The 14,560-nt window shown below is 54.6% G+C and overlaps 1 protein-coding gene across 1 annotated transcript in view; it reads left to right on the top strand.

The window, feature by feature from the left end:
- Window positions 1–14,560, top strand: part of RNF43 (ring finger protein 43) — a 60,318-nt gene that overhangs the window by 43,126 nt on the left and 2,632 nt on the right. Inside the window, exons 3-9 of the mRNA XM_029211482.1 lie at window positions 2,327–2,449; window positions 7,948–8,022; window positions 8,131–8,262; window positions 8,871–8,975; window positions 10,384–10,545; window positions 11,064–11,166; window positions 12,182–13,537. Coding sequence (XP_029067315.1) covers window positions 2,327–2,449; window positions 7,948–8,022; window positions 8,131–8,262; window positions 8,871–8,975; window positions 10,384–10,545; window positions 11,064–11,166; window positions 12,182–13,537 — 2,056 coding nt within the window. The remainder of the gene's footprint in view (window positions 1–2,326; window positions 2,450–7,947; window positions 8,023–8,130; window positions 8,263–8,870; window positions 8,976–10,383; window positions 10,546–11,063; window positions 11,167–12,181; window positions 13,538–14,560) is intronic.

Raw genomic sequence — 14,560 nt, 5'->3', positions numbered from 1 at the left:
CCCTCCTCAGGCCCTCCCCCAGGCCCTTGAATGAACCTGCATTGTAACATCACAATACACAGTGTTTGCCCGCTTGTCTTCTGAGCTTTAAAGGCAAGGAGCCTGTCTTATTCATTGTTGACTCCTCGTTTCATTGAACAGTGCCTGGCACCAAGAGGGCCTTCAGTGTTGGTAGAATGAAGAAATGAATGGGCAGACGGACAGACTAATGGAGCTTGTTGAGATGGGGGCTACAGCTTCACTAGAGCCCCCAACCTCATGCGCCAGCCCATTTCTGGGGGTTAGGGGGATATATAACCTTTCTCCCACACTAAACCTCGATCACCACCAGACTAATAGTCCTTAATTTCTGGGAGCAAGAATGGACACCCCTCCCATCTCACCACCCCCTGCCCAAAGATTTCTATTCACAAGGATACAGTTCAAAGTGAGGTAGTGCATATGTATTGAGAACCTACTATGTTCAAGGGACTGCAGTGATACAGTGAGAGGAAATAGCCTGAAAGTGCTTTCAAAAAGTGACCGTGCTTTTATTTATTTTATTTTATTTTTTTGGCTGTGTTGGGTCTTCGTTGCTGTGCGCGGGCTTTCTCTAGTTGCAGAGAGCGGGGGCTACTCTTCGTTGTGGTGTGTGGGCTTCTTGTTGCGGTGCGTGGGCTTCTCATTGTGGTGGCTCCTTTTGTTGCGGAGCACGGGCTCTAGGCGCGAGGGCTTCAGTAGTTGTGGCTCGCGGGCTCTAGAGCGCACGCTCAGTAGTTGTGGCGCATGGGCTTAGTTGCTCCATGGCATGTGGGATCTTCCTGGACCAGGGCTCGAACCCGTGTCCCCTGCGTTGGCAGGCGGATTCTTTTTTTTTTTTTTTTATAAATTTATTTATTTATTTATTTGGCCGTGTCGGGTCTTCGTTGCTGTGCACAGGCTTTCTCTAGTTGCAGGGAGCGTTGTGGTGCACGCGGGCTTCTCATTGCGGTGGCCCCTCCCGTTGCGGAGCACGGGCTCCAGGCGTGCAGGCCTCAGTAGTAGAGGCACGCGGGCTTCAGTAGTTGTGGAGCACGGGCTCAGTTGCTCCGTGGCATGTGGGATCCTCCCGGACCAGGGCTCAAACCCGTGTCCCCTGCATTGGCAGGCGGATTCTCAACCACCGCGCCACCAGGGAAGTCCCGGCAGGCGGATTCTTAACCACTGCGCCACCAGGGAAGCCCTGACTGTGCTTTTAAGTCCATCATTGACATTATCATGTTCGTAAACATCTTCGTAAATTCAAAATTCTCTCTGGTTCCTCTGATGGTTCTTTCTGGAAGTCCTTTAGTCTAACAGCAGTAGCCAGGGAATCGTGGGCAGCTCCCTAGTAGGAAGTTCCCTTTCTTGCCAGAATACACTGGGTTTCCACCATGTGGGAACCCCTGGCCCATAGGATTATCCTTTGTCACAGTACTCTAGGAAAATTAGATTCAAGGGAGTATTAGAATCACCCTGAAGGAGAAGAGTGTGTATAGAAGGGCAGTCTCATCCCTTTGATGAGGGGCCCTCTGGTCTCTGTTAGCATGTATAAGGCCCACTTCCCCTTAGTCGTTGCTCAGCACCAGCCGGGCTAGAGGCTCAGGGTCTCGGACTGGACCTGCCATACCCTCAGAGCAGGAGGGCTGAGCAGACCGCATCATTGCTGAGGACAGGACAAACTCCTAGGAATTGTGCTACTCAAGGCTTAACTCTTAGCCAAGCCTCATCCCAAAATAGTTCTCCTCCCTATCAGCACCCTGCTTAATCCCAGGATAAGCAAAGGGGGATGTTGAGAGGAGCAAGATGGCACCAGGTGAGAAGACCCAAGCCACAGGAGAGATGGGAATCTCCATGGCAACAGCTGCCGAGGAGACAGGAGGCTCCAGCAGCACCCAGCAGCGCCCTGGGGGAGCAAGGAGGGAAGCAGGATTCTGAAGCCACTGATACAGGCTCGCAGCCTGGGATTTCTGGAGTAGAATTAGGAGGTGAGAGAGGCTGGGGCCAGGAGAAGAGCTCTTGGCAGCTGACCAGTTTGGAAAAGCAGGGCTTGAGGATTGCTGGAACGGCTTTGTAGCAGGCTCTTCATTTACACACCCCTTGCTCCCATCTGCCCCCACCTCCATGAGTCCTTGGCCCTGGCACCCCTGAAATGACAGCTGGTGGCTCCTGGCTTACCATGAGGCCATCTGATAAGAAGGCCCCCTCTTTCGTGGCAGCAGGAGACCCGCCAGGTACCTGTGAGACCAGTGGGGACGTGCGTGGCTCTCCCAGCTGTGGCTTCTGCTCCCTAGAGCCCCCTAACCTGTCTCTCCCTCTCTCTCTGCAGTCCCACCCCCTGTACCTGTGCAACGCCAGTGACGACGACAATCTGGAGCCTGGATTCATCAGCATTGTCAAGCTGGAGAGCCCCCAGCGGGCCCCCCGCCCCTGCCTGTCACTGGCCAGCAAGGTAGATTCGCACTTGAGCCCCGCACACCCTGAACCCCTGCGCGCCCAGCTCTGGGCTGTGAGAGGTCCTGTGCTCTTTGTCTGCTTGTTTCCTGAGAGTGATGTGCTCAGTTCAGGTTTTTATAACCCATGACTGGTCTGAGAGACGTGGAAATTCAGGCCACTGTCCTCTCCCCACCGGCCATGTGCCAGCAGAACGTTTTGGCTGTCATCTAGAGCATGCGCCCCATCCTAGCTCTTCCCCCATCACCTGGACATTCCTACACCCCTTCCCCTGCCTAGCATCAGAGCAAAGAGGGGGTCAGCTGGAGGGCTTTTCCATCTCTCAGAAATATTCACTGAGCACCATGCAGGAAGAGTGGAAACAGAGGCCATTAAAACACTCTTCCTCCGAGATCACAAACCGGCAGCCCCACACTTCCTCGGGGCACATTTGTCCTTCATTTATTCATTTGTCAGATGAGTGCCCAGGGTTAGGTAGGTAAGTATGAGTTAGAGAGAGGGGAGGGAGACAGGCAGAGGGAGGAGGGCGAGTTCTGAGGGCTCCGCTGCCCCTCTGAAGCAGCGCGTGATTTCACGTGCGTGTGGGCACCCGGCAACCCGCCGTGATGTGTCCACATGGGAGGTTTTCTTCTCGCCCCTAGAGGACCACTCTCCTGTAGGAGAGATGAGCCATGTGAACAGACACTGGGTGACAAGGAACATGTGGTCAGTGCTCTTTGAGGTACTTAATTAACCTTGTTGGGCCTTTGTTTCCACTACCATAAGACGGGACTTTTATTTCCTACCCCAGTGATCATTGTGAGGATGAAAAGAGTGTACGTCAAGTGCCCAAATAGTCCCTGAGCTAAAGGAAACACAAAGTCAAAAACCCGTCAGGAGTTCAGAGGAAGCACCTTGGCTGCTGGCCTGTGACCTTTTTTCTTTCTGAGGTCACTGCCTGAGCTTCCCGTGCCCACCCCCGCCCCCCGCCCCCTGCACCACACTCACCCCGCTTCCCCTCGCCCGTCTTCTCCCCGCATCACTCTGCGGAACTGCTCTGGCCCCAAGCTCTCTCGCGGGTCAGGTCCAAGGCATCCCTCGGCTCTCTCATCCTTTGACCTGACCAAGTAGCTCCTACCTGGGATCCCCTGGCCCAGAGGAGGACTGTGAAGGTAGTAATGTAGATCTTTGGGCTACTTCCAATATTTTAGACTTCCCACAGGCTTAACTGAACTCTTCATTTTTTTTTGCTTTCAGTTGAATTCTATCAGTTCAATGTGTTAATACAAGTTATCTCATAGGAAAATGAATTGTGCATAATAAATGCAGTTAGTTTGGTAAAACATATTTAAATATAGGGCTTGTGGGAGGCATAGGGGAAAGGTGGGTCTTTGGTGAGGAAATTCAAAAACCACTGACCTCAGTCAGCTCTGCTCTGGCAAATCAATTAGTGTCAGTGGTGGTGTCCCCATCCCCGGAACTGGGGCTCTTGAGCCAGACAGCCCCAGGTCTGGAGCCTGGCTTCTCCACTGCGCCTCAGTGTGACCTGGACATTTTAGCTCAGCTCTCTGAGCCTCTGTTTCCCCATCTGTAAAAGGGGAACAATAACAGGGCTCATATCTTATAGTCGTTATGAGGAGTTGAGGAGACAGTACAGACGCCAAGCGCACAGCAATCACTCAGTAAATGACTGCAGCTGTCACTGCTGCCCTTGTCATTGGCATTGCCATCCTATGCTTTCATAGTTAACAAGGTTGGCCTTCTTCTGTCATGGTTCCCTCTTTTGATCTCTGACCCTCACTGTAGTTCTTCTGGACTCTCATTCTTGTCAGCATACCACCTTCCTCCCCCTACGCAGTCACCCAGACTGGTTTCTGTTTCTTTATTAGCAACTCCACAGCCATCCTTGTGATTCCCCAGGCCCTGAGCCCCTCATGCATGGGCTGGAGCAGTAGCCTTTTGCCTGGTGGAAGGAGCTGGCTCTGGAGGCAAAAAAGTTGGGTGCAAGGCCTGCCTTTCTTACCACAGAGAACACTCCCTGCTAACCAGGTACTTGGAAGGCTGAAGTCCTGGGTGGGAATTCTGCCTCCACTGCTTATCAGCTGTGTGACCCTGGGCAAGTTGTTCAGCCTCTCTGAGCCTCTGTTTTTTCCTCAATTCAAAAGTGGAGCTGATGCCTGTCTTATGGAGTTGTTGTGAGGAGTAAATGAAATCATGTACGCAAAGCACATGGCGATAGCTGGTATGATGATAACTAATACCTAAGAGCGGCTTAATGACAGATACAAATAAGTGAATAAATGCTTAAGGAATACTTACTATGTGCCAGGCGCATATTATAAGGCTTTACATGGAGTAACCTATATAGCCCTCAGAGCAGCCCTGTGAAGTAGGTCCTGTTATTAGCCCTAGTTTACAGAAAGGAGAACTGTGGCGCAGAGCAGTTAAGTGACTTGCCCGAAGTCTCACAGCTAATGGTTGATGGCAGATTTAGTACTCAGACCTAAACAGTCTGGGCAGAGTGGGTCTCAATAACGGTTATATCCCCTCTACTTCCTCCTCCCCTTGCTTTCAAGCCTAGGTGAATCCCACCTCTTGTACTGAATCTTTCCTAACTGGCTCAGCCCAGCTGGGCTACTGGGAGCAGAAATCCTTGCCTCCTGGCATGCTGCCAGGGTCTCTGGCCATGCTTTTCACACCAGGTTTCATGGAGGTGCCTTGGCAGGGGCTGGGGTTGGGGGGAAGCCAAGGGTCCTTCTTACCCCTAATCCCACCCTCAACCTCAGCTCGCTTTTATATGTTTTGTATTGACGATTTGTGTCAGTCTGTGTGTGTGTGTGTGTGTGTGTGTGTGTGTGTGTGTATTGTGGGGGGCACAATGGAGGGAAGGGCTTTCTGCAGTGAAAAAAAGGGTTTGGAAATGACTGGTCTGTTTCATTCATTTGTACTCTAGAATGTTGTTATCAGCATTATAATCGTACGTATATGCTTTGTCTCCACAGCTAGATTATGAGTTGTTCTGGAGGGCTTGGCCTTCCCTGGCTTGGTGCCCTGAGCACAGTGGGTGCTCAGTCAATCTTTGATGAGGAGGAGATACACAGTGACTGTCACTGTGTCTGGAGAGGAAAATCTAAGGTGCAGGGAAGTGCAGAGCGTAGAAGTGCAGAAGTCCTGGAACGTATTGGCTTCCACTGCTAAAGGCCACGGGCAGCCTGCGCGCTGCTCTTAGAGGGCTGGCTGAATCTTTGCAGCTCCCAAAGAGGTCTCTGGGTTGTTTTTCTAAAGCCCACTCTTCCTGACTGGAGGGCCTACCCGTCCTCTCTGTCTTCCAGGTTCTGGTCTGGAAGAAGTGCTTCTCTCTCTCCCTCCCTCCCTTTTGCTTGGGTGCGGGTGGACTGCAGGGCAGCATGGGTAGCCCCTGAGTGGGCTGCCATCTGGCCCCAAATCTTGCTTTTTGAGTCCTAGAACTCTGAACACAGGCACCCACTGTCTGAAAGCCCTGTTTGTTTCCCCTGTTGGCCAACCCTCTCTCTTTGATCACTTTTACAACTTTGTAATTATGGGCTGTAATCGGCTGGGGTGTTTGAACGTCAGGGTAATTACTTTCCACCGTTCCTACCCCAACCCTTCAAAAGGAGAGGGGTAGGGAAGTAAGAACATCTCCAGAGAAGGAAGTCTCTGCCCTTCCCTCCTGCTGTTCCAGGCTGGGCTGGGCTCAGGGTCTCATTCTGGGGATGAGAAACATGAGGCCCTAGAGCACTGCGGATCCAGGAGTCTCAGTTCTGTGACTACTCGGGTGACCTCCCCACCCCTTGGTTAAGTCATGGACTATGAGATTAGCAGTAGTCCTTCTCCTTTTCCCCTAGGGCTGCTCCCATGCCCTGGTTTGGAGGGCTCTGAAGACTGGACAGCTTCTTTTTGCCTGGGGTTGCCTCAGTGGGGGAGACTTCCTGGGAATAAGCAGGCTAGAGGAGGATGGAGGCTGTGGCCTCTCCATTTCTTCAGCAGTTCCATTCTCCAGTCCTGTGAATTTCCAGTCAATTAGCCTGGCGAGCCTGGGCCTGGGTGCTGGTAGAGAGAGGGCCTAGCCCAGCTCCTCAGGGAAGGAGGGAGGGAAGAGGGAAGGTACCCTCCTGGCCGAAAAGGCCCCACTTGAGCGTCTCCACCACCCTCCCGGGGCTCTCCTGGCTGCAGGCTGCCTGTTCTGAGGGGCCCTCTGGCCTCTGCGGCCACCTGGGGAGCAGGGAGCAGGGAGCGGGAGCCCAGCCGCTCCCCTGGCCTGCCTGGCAGGAGACCTGCCCCAACAGGCTCTCACCGGGAAGGGAAGCAGAGATCAAAGCGCTGGAGTGTAAGCCCCAGCACCGGCTCCGCTTCCTGACGGCACTACTTGCGGGAGGGTTAACTCCTTCAGTGCCTGCAGGAAGGCCCGAAAGGATCAGCAGGCCCCAGGGGCCTGAGGTCCCAGCCTGATGCCTTCGCAAGGTGAGCCTCTGCCCTAGGGAGGAGCGCTAGAGAGCGCTGGCGCCGGGGAGAGAGGCGACAGTGAGGCCGGGGCAGGGTCTGTCTGTCGGTCCTTTGCCCTCGTGCCTCCACCGCCCCCTCAGCTCTTATCTCCCTGGTCTTACCCACACCCAGAGCCCCCAGATTCCTGCTTTGTGTCTCTTTCTGGCTCTGCCCTCTGCTTTGCCTGGTTGGCTAGATCCTCTCAGAGCCTTGGCGAGCACGTATGTGCATGTGCACGTGGCACGTGCGCACACTTGTGTCCTTGTGGGAACAGCCCCTCGGGTCCCTCCCAACCCGAGTCTCTACTGCCACCCTCAGGGAGGGGGTGAAGGGATAAAGCACCAGACAGGGACTCCAGTTAGTCCTTGAATAGGAGCCAGAGAAAGAGTTGCAGACTAGAGTGTGGCAGGGAGAGAGAGCCGTGAGGTGGGCTGAGCCTGGGGCTGTCATAGCCGCCTTGGGTAAGAGCAGTGTCCCAGGATCCAGGAACTTGGCCTGAGGTGGGGGACGGGATGCTCTGCAGGCTCCTCTTGTCAGGCAGGGCTGGACCCTGGAAAGCCCAGTTCTGTTCTGAAGGAGCTGTCCACCTCTCTGTACTGGGGACTGGTCACCACACACCCCCCAGGCCCTGGGGGCTGCTGGTCGCTCCCTGCTCTCGGTTCTCACACTTCTTCGTGAAGGCGGACTGGAGGCACCCTGACGGCAGGGGCTGTGTCTTATTTGTCCTTAGGCCTAGAGCCTAGTCCAGTCCCTGGCACCTACTAAACCCTGTTAGGGGTTTGTTCCATTACGAAAGGAAGGACTGAATGTTGTCCTGGAAGGCAGTGGACCTGGGCGAGCTTGGGGCGGGGCAGGGGATCCTAACCCCACCGACCCCTTGCATGTGTTATATGTGGGAGGGTACAGAGGTGTGGTGTGTGCAAAATCCTAGGAAGGCACGTGAGGGGGCGAGGCCGGGGCGTGGATGGGCTGTGTGTCTGACCCCTGCGGGACCTCTGCTGTGTGTCTCTGCAGGCCCGGATGGCGGGGGAGCGGGGAGCCAGCGCCGTCCTCTTTGACATCACGGAGGATCGAGCTGCTGCTGAACAGGTACCTGGGACATGGGGTGTTTGAGGAGGGGGCTGGACGAAGGAAGAGAAATGTGCCGGGGAAGAAGTCAGGACACAGCCACCCTTGTGGGCACTTTCCCTCCTGCAGCTGCAGCAGCCCCTGGGGCTGACGTGGCCAGTGGTGTTGATCTGGGGTAATGATGCCGAGAAGCTGATGGAGTTTGTGTACAAGAACCGAAAGGCCCACGTGAGGATTGAGCTGAAGGAGCACCCGATGTTGGTAAGCACGCCAGGTCTCCAGCCCCGGCCCCAGCACCTGCTGTCACCCGCACTTTTTCCTGCGGTGACTCTCACCAAAAGCCCTTAGACTCCTGGAGCTAAAGAGACCTTGGAAACCCTCTAGCGCAACTCTGTCCACCAGCTGTGCACCTCTAGGCAAGTTTCTTCCCCTCTCTGAGCTTCATCTGCAGAATGAACAGATTGGGTCAGCTGAGCTCTAAAGTTGTTTTTCAGCATCGTGGTTTCATGGCACAGAGTAGCCGAGCCAGAATGAAACCCTCGTCCCCAGGCCCCCTGAATCCTGGCTGGTATTTCTCCATCGACTGGGAAGCTCGGCCAGATGCTCACTGGGTAGCTTCCACCTTGTAGAGGGGTCCCTGTCCCCTTTTTCCCAAGCACATGGGTCTCGAGATAGTACCTCTCACAGCAGACGTTTGGAGGAGTGCCCGTGGGCAGAGAGGGACCACCTAAGCCCACCTGCAACCTCATCCCCTCTGCTGGAAGACTCAAGGGGCCCTCCAGTTCTCTGTGTGTCTCCTGGGCTCCTCTGTGTGTCTCCTGGGCTCCTTCCAGAAGCGTGACCCTTTCCCTCTCTGCTCGCTCCCCCAGCCAGATTATGACGTGTGGATCCTCCTGACGGTGGTGGGCACCATCTTTGTGGTCATCCTGGCCTCGGTGCTGCGCATCCGGTGCCGCCCCCGTCACAGCAGACCGGTGAGGCGGGTGGGCTCCCTGGTGGAGGTGGGCGAGTACACGTGTGGGGGAAGGTGGGGAGCAGGAAGGGCAAAGTGAGGAAAGAAGGTGCCCTTACGCCTGTGAAACAGTTTACACCTAAATCCCCCGGCAAATGACTTTGTTGATTTCCAGCAGCCTCCCTCCACAAGAGTCCTCATTTGTTCATTCATTCAACAAATAGAGTGAGTGCCTGTTCTGTGCCAGACACTGTTCCAGGTGTTGGGGATAGTGCAGTGAACAAAAAGACAAAAGATTCCTCCCCTCGGGGAACTTTCATTCTAGGTAAAATGAATGAGTAAATAAATAAGTAAAATGTAAGTAAATAAATAAGAAAAATACACAATAATTTAGACGGTGGTGTGTGCCAGGGAGAAAAATAAAATAGAAAAGGGGAGGGAATGGAAAGGGGACAGGGTTAATTTTTAAAAGCAAGGCCAGGGAAGGCCTCATTGAGAGGATGACATTACAGGTAAGACCCTCAACAGGTGAGGGGGTGATCTGTGCAGATACCTGGGGAGAAAGTGATTGAGGCGAGAAAACAGGAAGTGCCAAGGCCTTGAGGCAGAAGTGTGCCCGCTATGTCTGAGGAACAGCAAGACGGTCCTGTGGCTGGAATCCAGTGAGTGAGAGGGCAGAGCAGCAGGTGGAGACAGAGTTAATGGGGCCCAGTGGTATTGGACTGTTAAGGCCGTTGTCAGGATTTTTTTTTCACTCATGGGAGGGTTTTGAGCGGAAGGAGAGCCATGATCTGACCTCACCTGATCTGTGGTGAGAAACCAGCTCCGAGGCTATTACAGGAATCCAGGGGACAGTAGTAGTAGCTTGGATTAGGGAGGTAGCAGTGAAAGTGGCGAGGATTAGTTAGACTCTCCATACACTTTGAAGGCAAAGCTGACAGGATTCTAATGGACTGATCATGGAGTGCAAGAGAATGGTCAAGAATGGCAACAAGATTTTTGGCCTGAGCAATGAAAAGAATGGAGTTCCCTTTACTGAGGTGGGGAAGACTGCGGGAGGACAGGTGTGTGGTTGGGCGGTTCATGGGATTAGGAGTTCAGCGTGGGGCCTGTCAAGTTTGACGTACCTGTTAGATATCCAAGTTGAGATGTCAAGCAGGCAGTTGGATAAAAAGTTGCTCTCATGGGTCATCGAGGGAAGGAAAATCAATAGTATGAGTGGGGAATGGGATGGGGGCGCTTAGCCTGCTTGGCAGAGCCACGTAGGAACTCCGAGGATACAAACGCCTCGGAGTGGTCAAGTGTAACGCCTCGGAGTGGTCAAGTTACACCGGGATGTAACTGCGTGGCTGGGAACCGAGTACAAGCTGGAGTCCAGGGCTGAGGGAAGAGGAGCCCTTGCCCCATTCTGGCCCCACCCCTCTTCCCAGGATCCCCTTCAGCAGCGAACAGCCTGGGCCATCAGCCAGCTGGCCACCAGGAGGTACCAGCCCGGCTGCAGGAGGGCCCGGGCCGAGTGGCCAGACTCAGGTAGCAGCTGCAGTTCAGCCCCTGTGTGTGCCATCTGCCTGGAGGAGTTCTCGGAGGGCCAGGTAAGGCAGGGCCGTGGTTCACCTCCGTGACCAGGCTGGGGAGGGAGGCTGGAGCTTGGGGGAGGAAGCACTCAAGGCTGGTGTGAGTGCTCGAGCTGCATCTATGTCCTGTGTATCCTGCACAGACAGCCCTGAGGTTTGGTTATTTTCCTGGCTTTCCAGGGAAAGAGAACTACTGTTGGTTGAGTGTGTACCACGTGGCAGGCTCTGCAGTGGATGCTTTAGAGGCATCGTCTCGTTTTAGCCTCGTGACAGTGAGGGGTGGGGGTAGATTAGTTTTTTAGCCTCATTTTACAGCAGAAAACTGTCTGTTAAGAAACTTGCCCAAGGCCGTGCAGCTAAGTGGCAAAAACCAGGTCTACTTGATATCAAAGCCCATACCATTTCTGTCCTACCGTGAGGTCTTTGAAAGCAGATAGCGGCAGTAAGGAGAGGCCAGAGGGAGTCGGGAATGCCCTGCTTCCTGGCCACGACTGTAGCTACAGACAACTCTGGTTCAGACCCCTTGTTTTCTCCAGGAGCTACGGGTCATTTCCTGCCTCCATGAGTTCCATCGTACCTGTGTGGACCCCTGGCTGCATCAGCATCGCACTTGCCCCCTCTGCATGTTCAACATCGTAGGTAGGAGGTGGGCCAAGGACTCCCCTGTGCGCAGGCAGATGGGTCTAGAAGGGGCTTCCCTCTGGGCAAGTGTTTTGCCTTGAAGCTGAGGAGAAGGCAGGACTGCCTCAGTTGTTCTTTAAGCTGTGCACTGCTCGAAGGGGCCTCATCTGAGGAGGCGGCCATTCCATTGCAGTCATCTTTATGATGTATTTTCATGACAACTTTGTTGATTTTAAATCTGACTGATTTGTTTGTTTATTTATTTTTTGCTGCGTTGGGTCTTCGTTGCTGTGCGCGGGCTTTTCTGTAGTTGTGGTGAGTGGGAGCTACTCTTCATTGCGGTGCGCGGGCTTCTTGTTGCGGTGCATGGGCTTCTCATTGCGGTGGCTTCTCTTGTTGCGGAGCACAGGCTCTAGGTGCACGGGCTTCAGTAGTTGTGGCACGTGGGCTCAGTAGTTGTGGCTCCCGGGCTCTAGAGCACAGGCTCAGTAGTTGTGGTGCACGGGCTTAGTTGCTCCCTAAGGTATATGGGATCTTCCCAGACCAGGGCTCGAACCCGTGTCCCCCGCATTGTCAGGCGGATTCTCAACCACTGTGCCACCTGGGAAGTCCAAGATTTGTATATTTATTATTCTACTTTTCTGGCAATAAAGTATCCTGTTCGAACAAAACCAGGATATTATGACAATCTTCTAAAAGATGAAAGTGAAGTATCTTGAGGAAAGAGAGCCTTTTTCTAATTCACCCAAAGGTGCAGTGTGGGCTAGCAGTGGCCCTGGGTGCAAGTCCCCAAAGGGCTGATGGGAGGAGCAGGGCTTGCCATGCACAGTGGAACTCCCAAGGAGACAACTGACTGGAGGGAGCAAGGGCATCCCCGGGCACAGGCAGGTTAGGAGTGTCCTTGGTCGTCCAAACTCTGATGGAGCTTGCGGGCGATGCAGGCTCAATAAGTACGTTACAGCCACGCTTTTCTGAATGTACCCTCCTTCCGTTTGTGGAGTCAAACACTTGTGCTCTTGGTTCTCTCTTCCAGAGGGAGATTGCCTTTCTCAGTCCCTGGGACCGTCTAGATCTTACCAAGAACCAGGCCGAAGACTCCACCTTATTCGCCAGCATCCCGGCCATGCCCACTACCACCTGCCTGCTGCCTACCTGTCGGGCCCTTCCCGGAGCGCAGCGGCTCGGCCCACACGGCCTGGTCCCTTCCTACCATCCCAGGAGCCAGGCGTGGGCCCTCGGCACCACCGCCTCCCCAGAGGCGCACATCCCCGGGCTCCAGGCGAACCACAGCGCCTGGCAGTGGCCCAGAGCCCCTCCGCGCAGGGCTGGGGGCTGAGCCACCTGCGGTGCACTTTGCAGCACCCTGCCACCTGCCCCATGCCCCCACGCCGGGCCAGGCCTCACGACAGCAGCGGGTCTGGAGAAAGCTACTGCACAGAGCGCAGCGGCTACCTGGCAGACGGGCCAGCCAGTGACTCCAGTTCAGGGCCCTGTCACGGCTCTTCGAGTGACTCAGTGGTCAACTGCACGGACATCAGCCTGCAGGGCATCCACGGCAGCAGTTCTACCTTCCACAGCTCCCTGAGCAGTGACTTTGACCCCCTGGTGTACTGCAGCCCCGAAGGCGAGCGCCGGCGGGGGGAGGCGCAGCCTAGCATGACCTCTCGGCCCCGTTCTTTGGACTCGGTGGTGCCCACAGGGGAAACCCAGGTTTCCAGCCATGTCCACTACCACCGCCACCGGCACCACCACTACAAAAGGCGTTTCCAGTGGCACGGCAGGAAGTCTGGCCCAGAAACTGGAGTCCCGCAGTCCAGGCCTGCCATTCCTCGGACACAACTCCAGCCAGAGCTGCCTTCACCCGATCCGCAAGCAGCCAGCTCCAGCCCAGCAGCCCCGTCAGGACAGCTCCCCAGCCCGCAACGGCCCAGGGCCCTCACCGAGCCAGCCCCTGGGCCAGCGGACGCCTCCAGCCCCAGCCTTGGTCCCAGCAGCCTCTTCCACTTGCAGAAATCCAGCCTCCCTGTGCGACACACACAGAGGAAACGGCGGGGGAGTCCCTCAGAGCCCTCCCCAGCCTCTCGACCCCAGGACTTGGCCGCACACCGAGTGTGCCAGATTCTTCCCCATTATGGCCCCAGCCTGGCATATCCTTGGTCCCCAGAGGCCCACCCATTGATCTTCGGACCTCCGGGCCTGGACAGGAGGCTGCTACCAGAAACCCCAGGCCCTACTTACCCAAGTTCACAGCCGGTGTGGTTGTGTCTGACTACACGCCAGCCCCTAGGACCGTACCCATCTGGGGAGGGGCCTTCCGAATGGAGTTCTGGCGCCCCAGAGGGTAGGCCATGCCCTTACCCACACTGCCAGGTGCTGCCAGCCCAGCCTGGTGAGTTTTCAGGGGAAATGGGTCTGGCGGGGACAGGAGACTAGAGTTGGGTATGGCAGAACGGGTCAAGTCATCCAGAGGGTTGATGGAAGCTGAGAAGGGTCCAACAGGGGTGACATTCAAAATAGTGGACAACTGGCATAGCGTGGGATGCTGGCTCTGCCAGGTGTTAATCCTTTAGTTGCCAGATCCTAGGGAGGTCTCCGGTGAGGTACCAGTGTGGCTGAGACAGCAGAAAGTACTTGGGGTGGCTTGGGGCAGCAGCTCAATCGTGAGTGTTTCAGTATTTTAAAAATTGGTACAGCTGAGCCTATAGCTCAGTATTAGCTGTAAATACAAAGAAGGCCAAGAACTGTTCCTTGCTCTTGAGGAGAGCACGGACAAATAGTTACTGAAAACCGTAATCCCAGGCCATATGAGATCTTACAGGAGAAATAACTACAGATAACCATAATTCTGGGTTATATGAGAAGAGCTATGTGAATGATGCAAAAAAAAAAAAAAAAAAAAAAAGGAGAGCGATCACAGGTGGTTCCTAGCAGCCCTGTGGTTTTCTCCTTTCCCCTGGGTAAAAGAACTACTAGGGCTTTCCCTTCCATGCATCTTTGTTAATAAGACTGACTTCATTTTCTTGGGGACTCAGTGCGTCCCTATTACTGTATTGCGGCCAATGGTGATAATGTAAATCCTTGACTTTAGCTGGGTATTTATTTGCTCAAATCCTCCTCTTCCTCTTCCGGATCCCCCAACCCCTACTCTCCCCCATCTTTTCCCATTGTGTGGATGACACAGCTCTTTGCCTACAGCCATCACTAGGAGGACCCCTCTGCCCTCAAAGGTCCTGAAATATAAGACTTTGGGGTCTAGGAATCCTACAGGCAGGACCTGAGAGCCGCTATCATCCATCCATTCATTTCTTCCTTCCATTTTTCATTCTGCCTTGTATGCTTGCTATGTGCTAGGTTCCAGGCTCTGAGGACGTGGAACTTGTCAACCAGGAGACCCAGGTCTGTGGAGAGATAG

Source organism: Monodon monoceros, unplaced genomic scaffold (assembly GCF_005190385.1).
Source record: "Monodon monoceros isolate NGI ecotype Baffin Bay Population unplaced genomic scaffold, NGI_Narwhal_1 Super_Scaffold_9, whole genome shotgun sequence".
Classification (NCBI taxonomy): domain Eukaryota; kingdom Metazoa; phylum Chordata; class Mammalia; order Artiodactyla; family Monodontidae; genus Monodon; species Monodon monoceros.
Note: the sequence above shows the minus strand (reverse complement) of the source record. Positions and strands in the feature narration are given on the sequence as shown.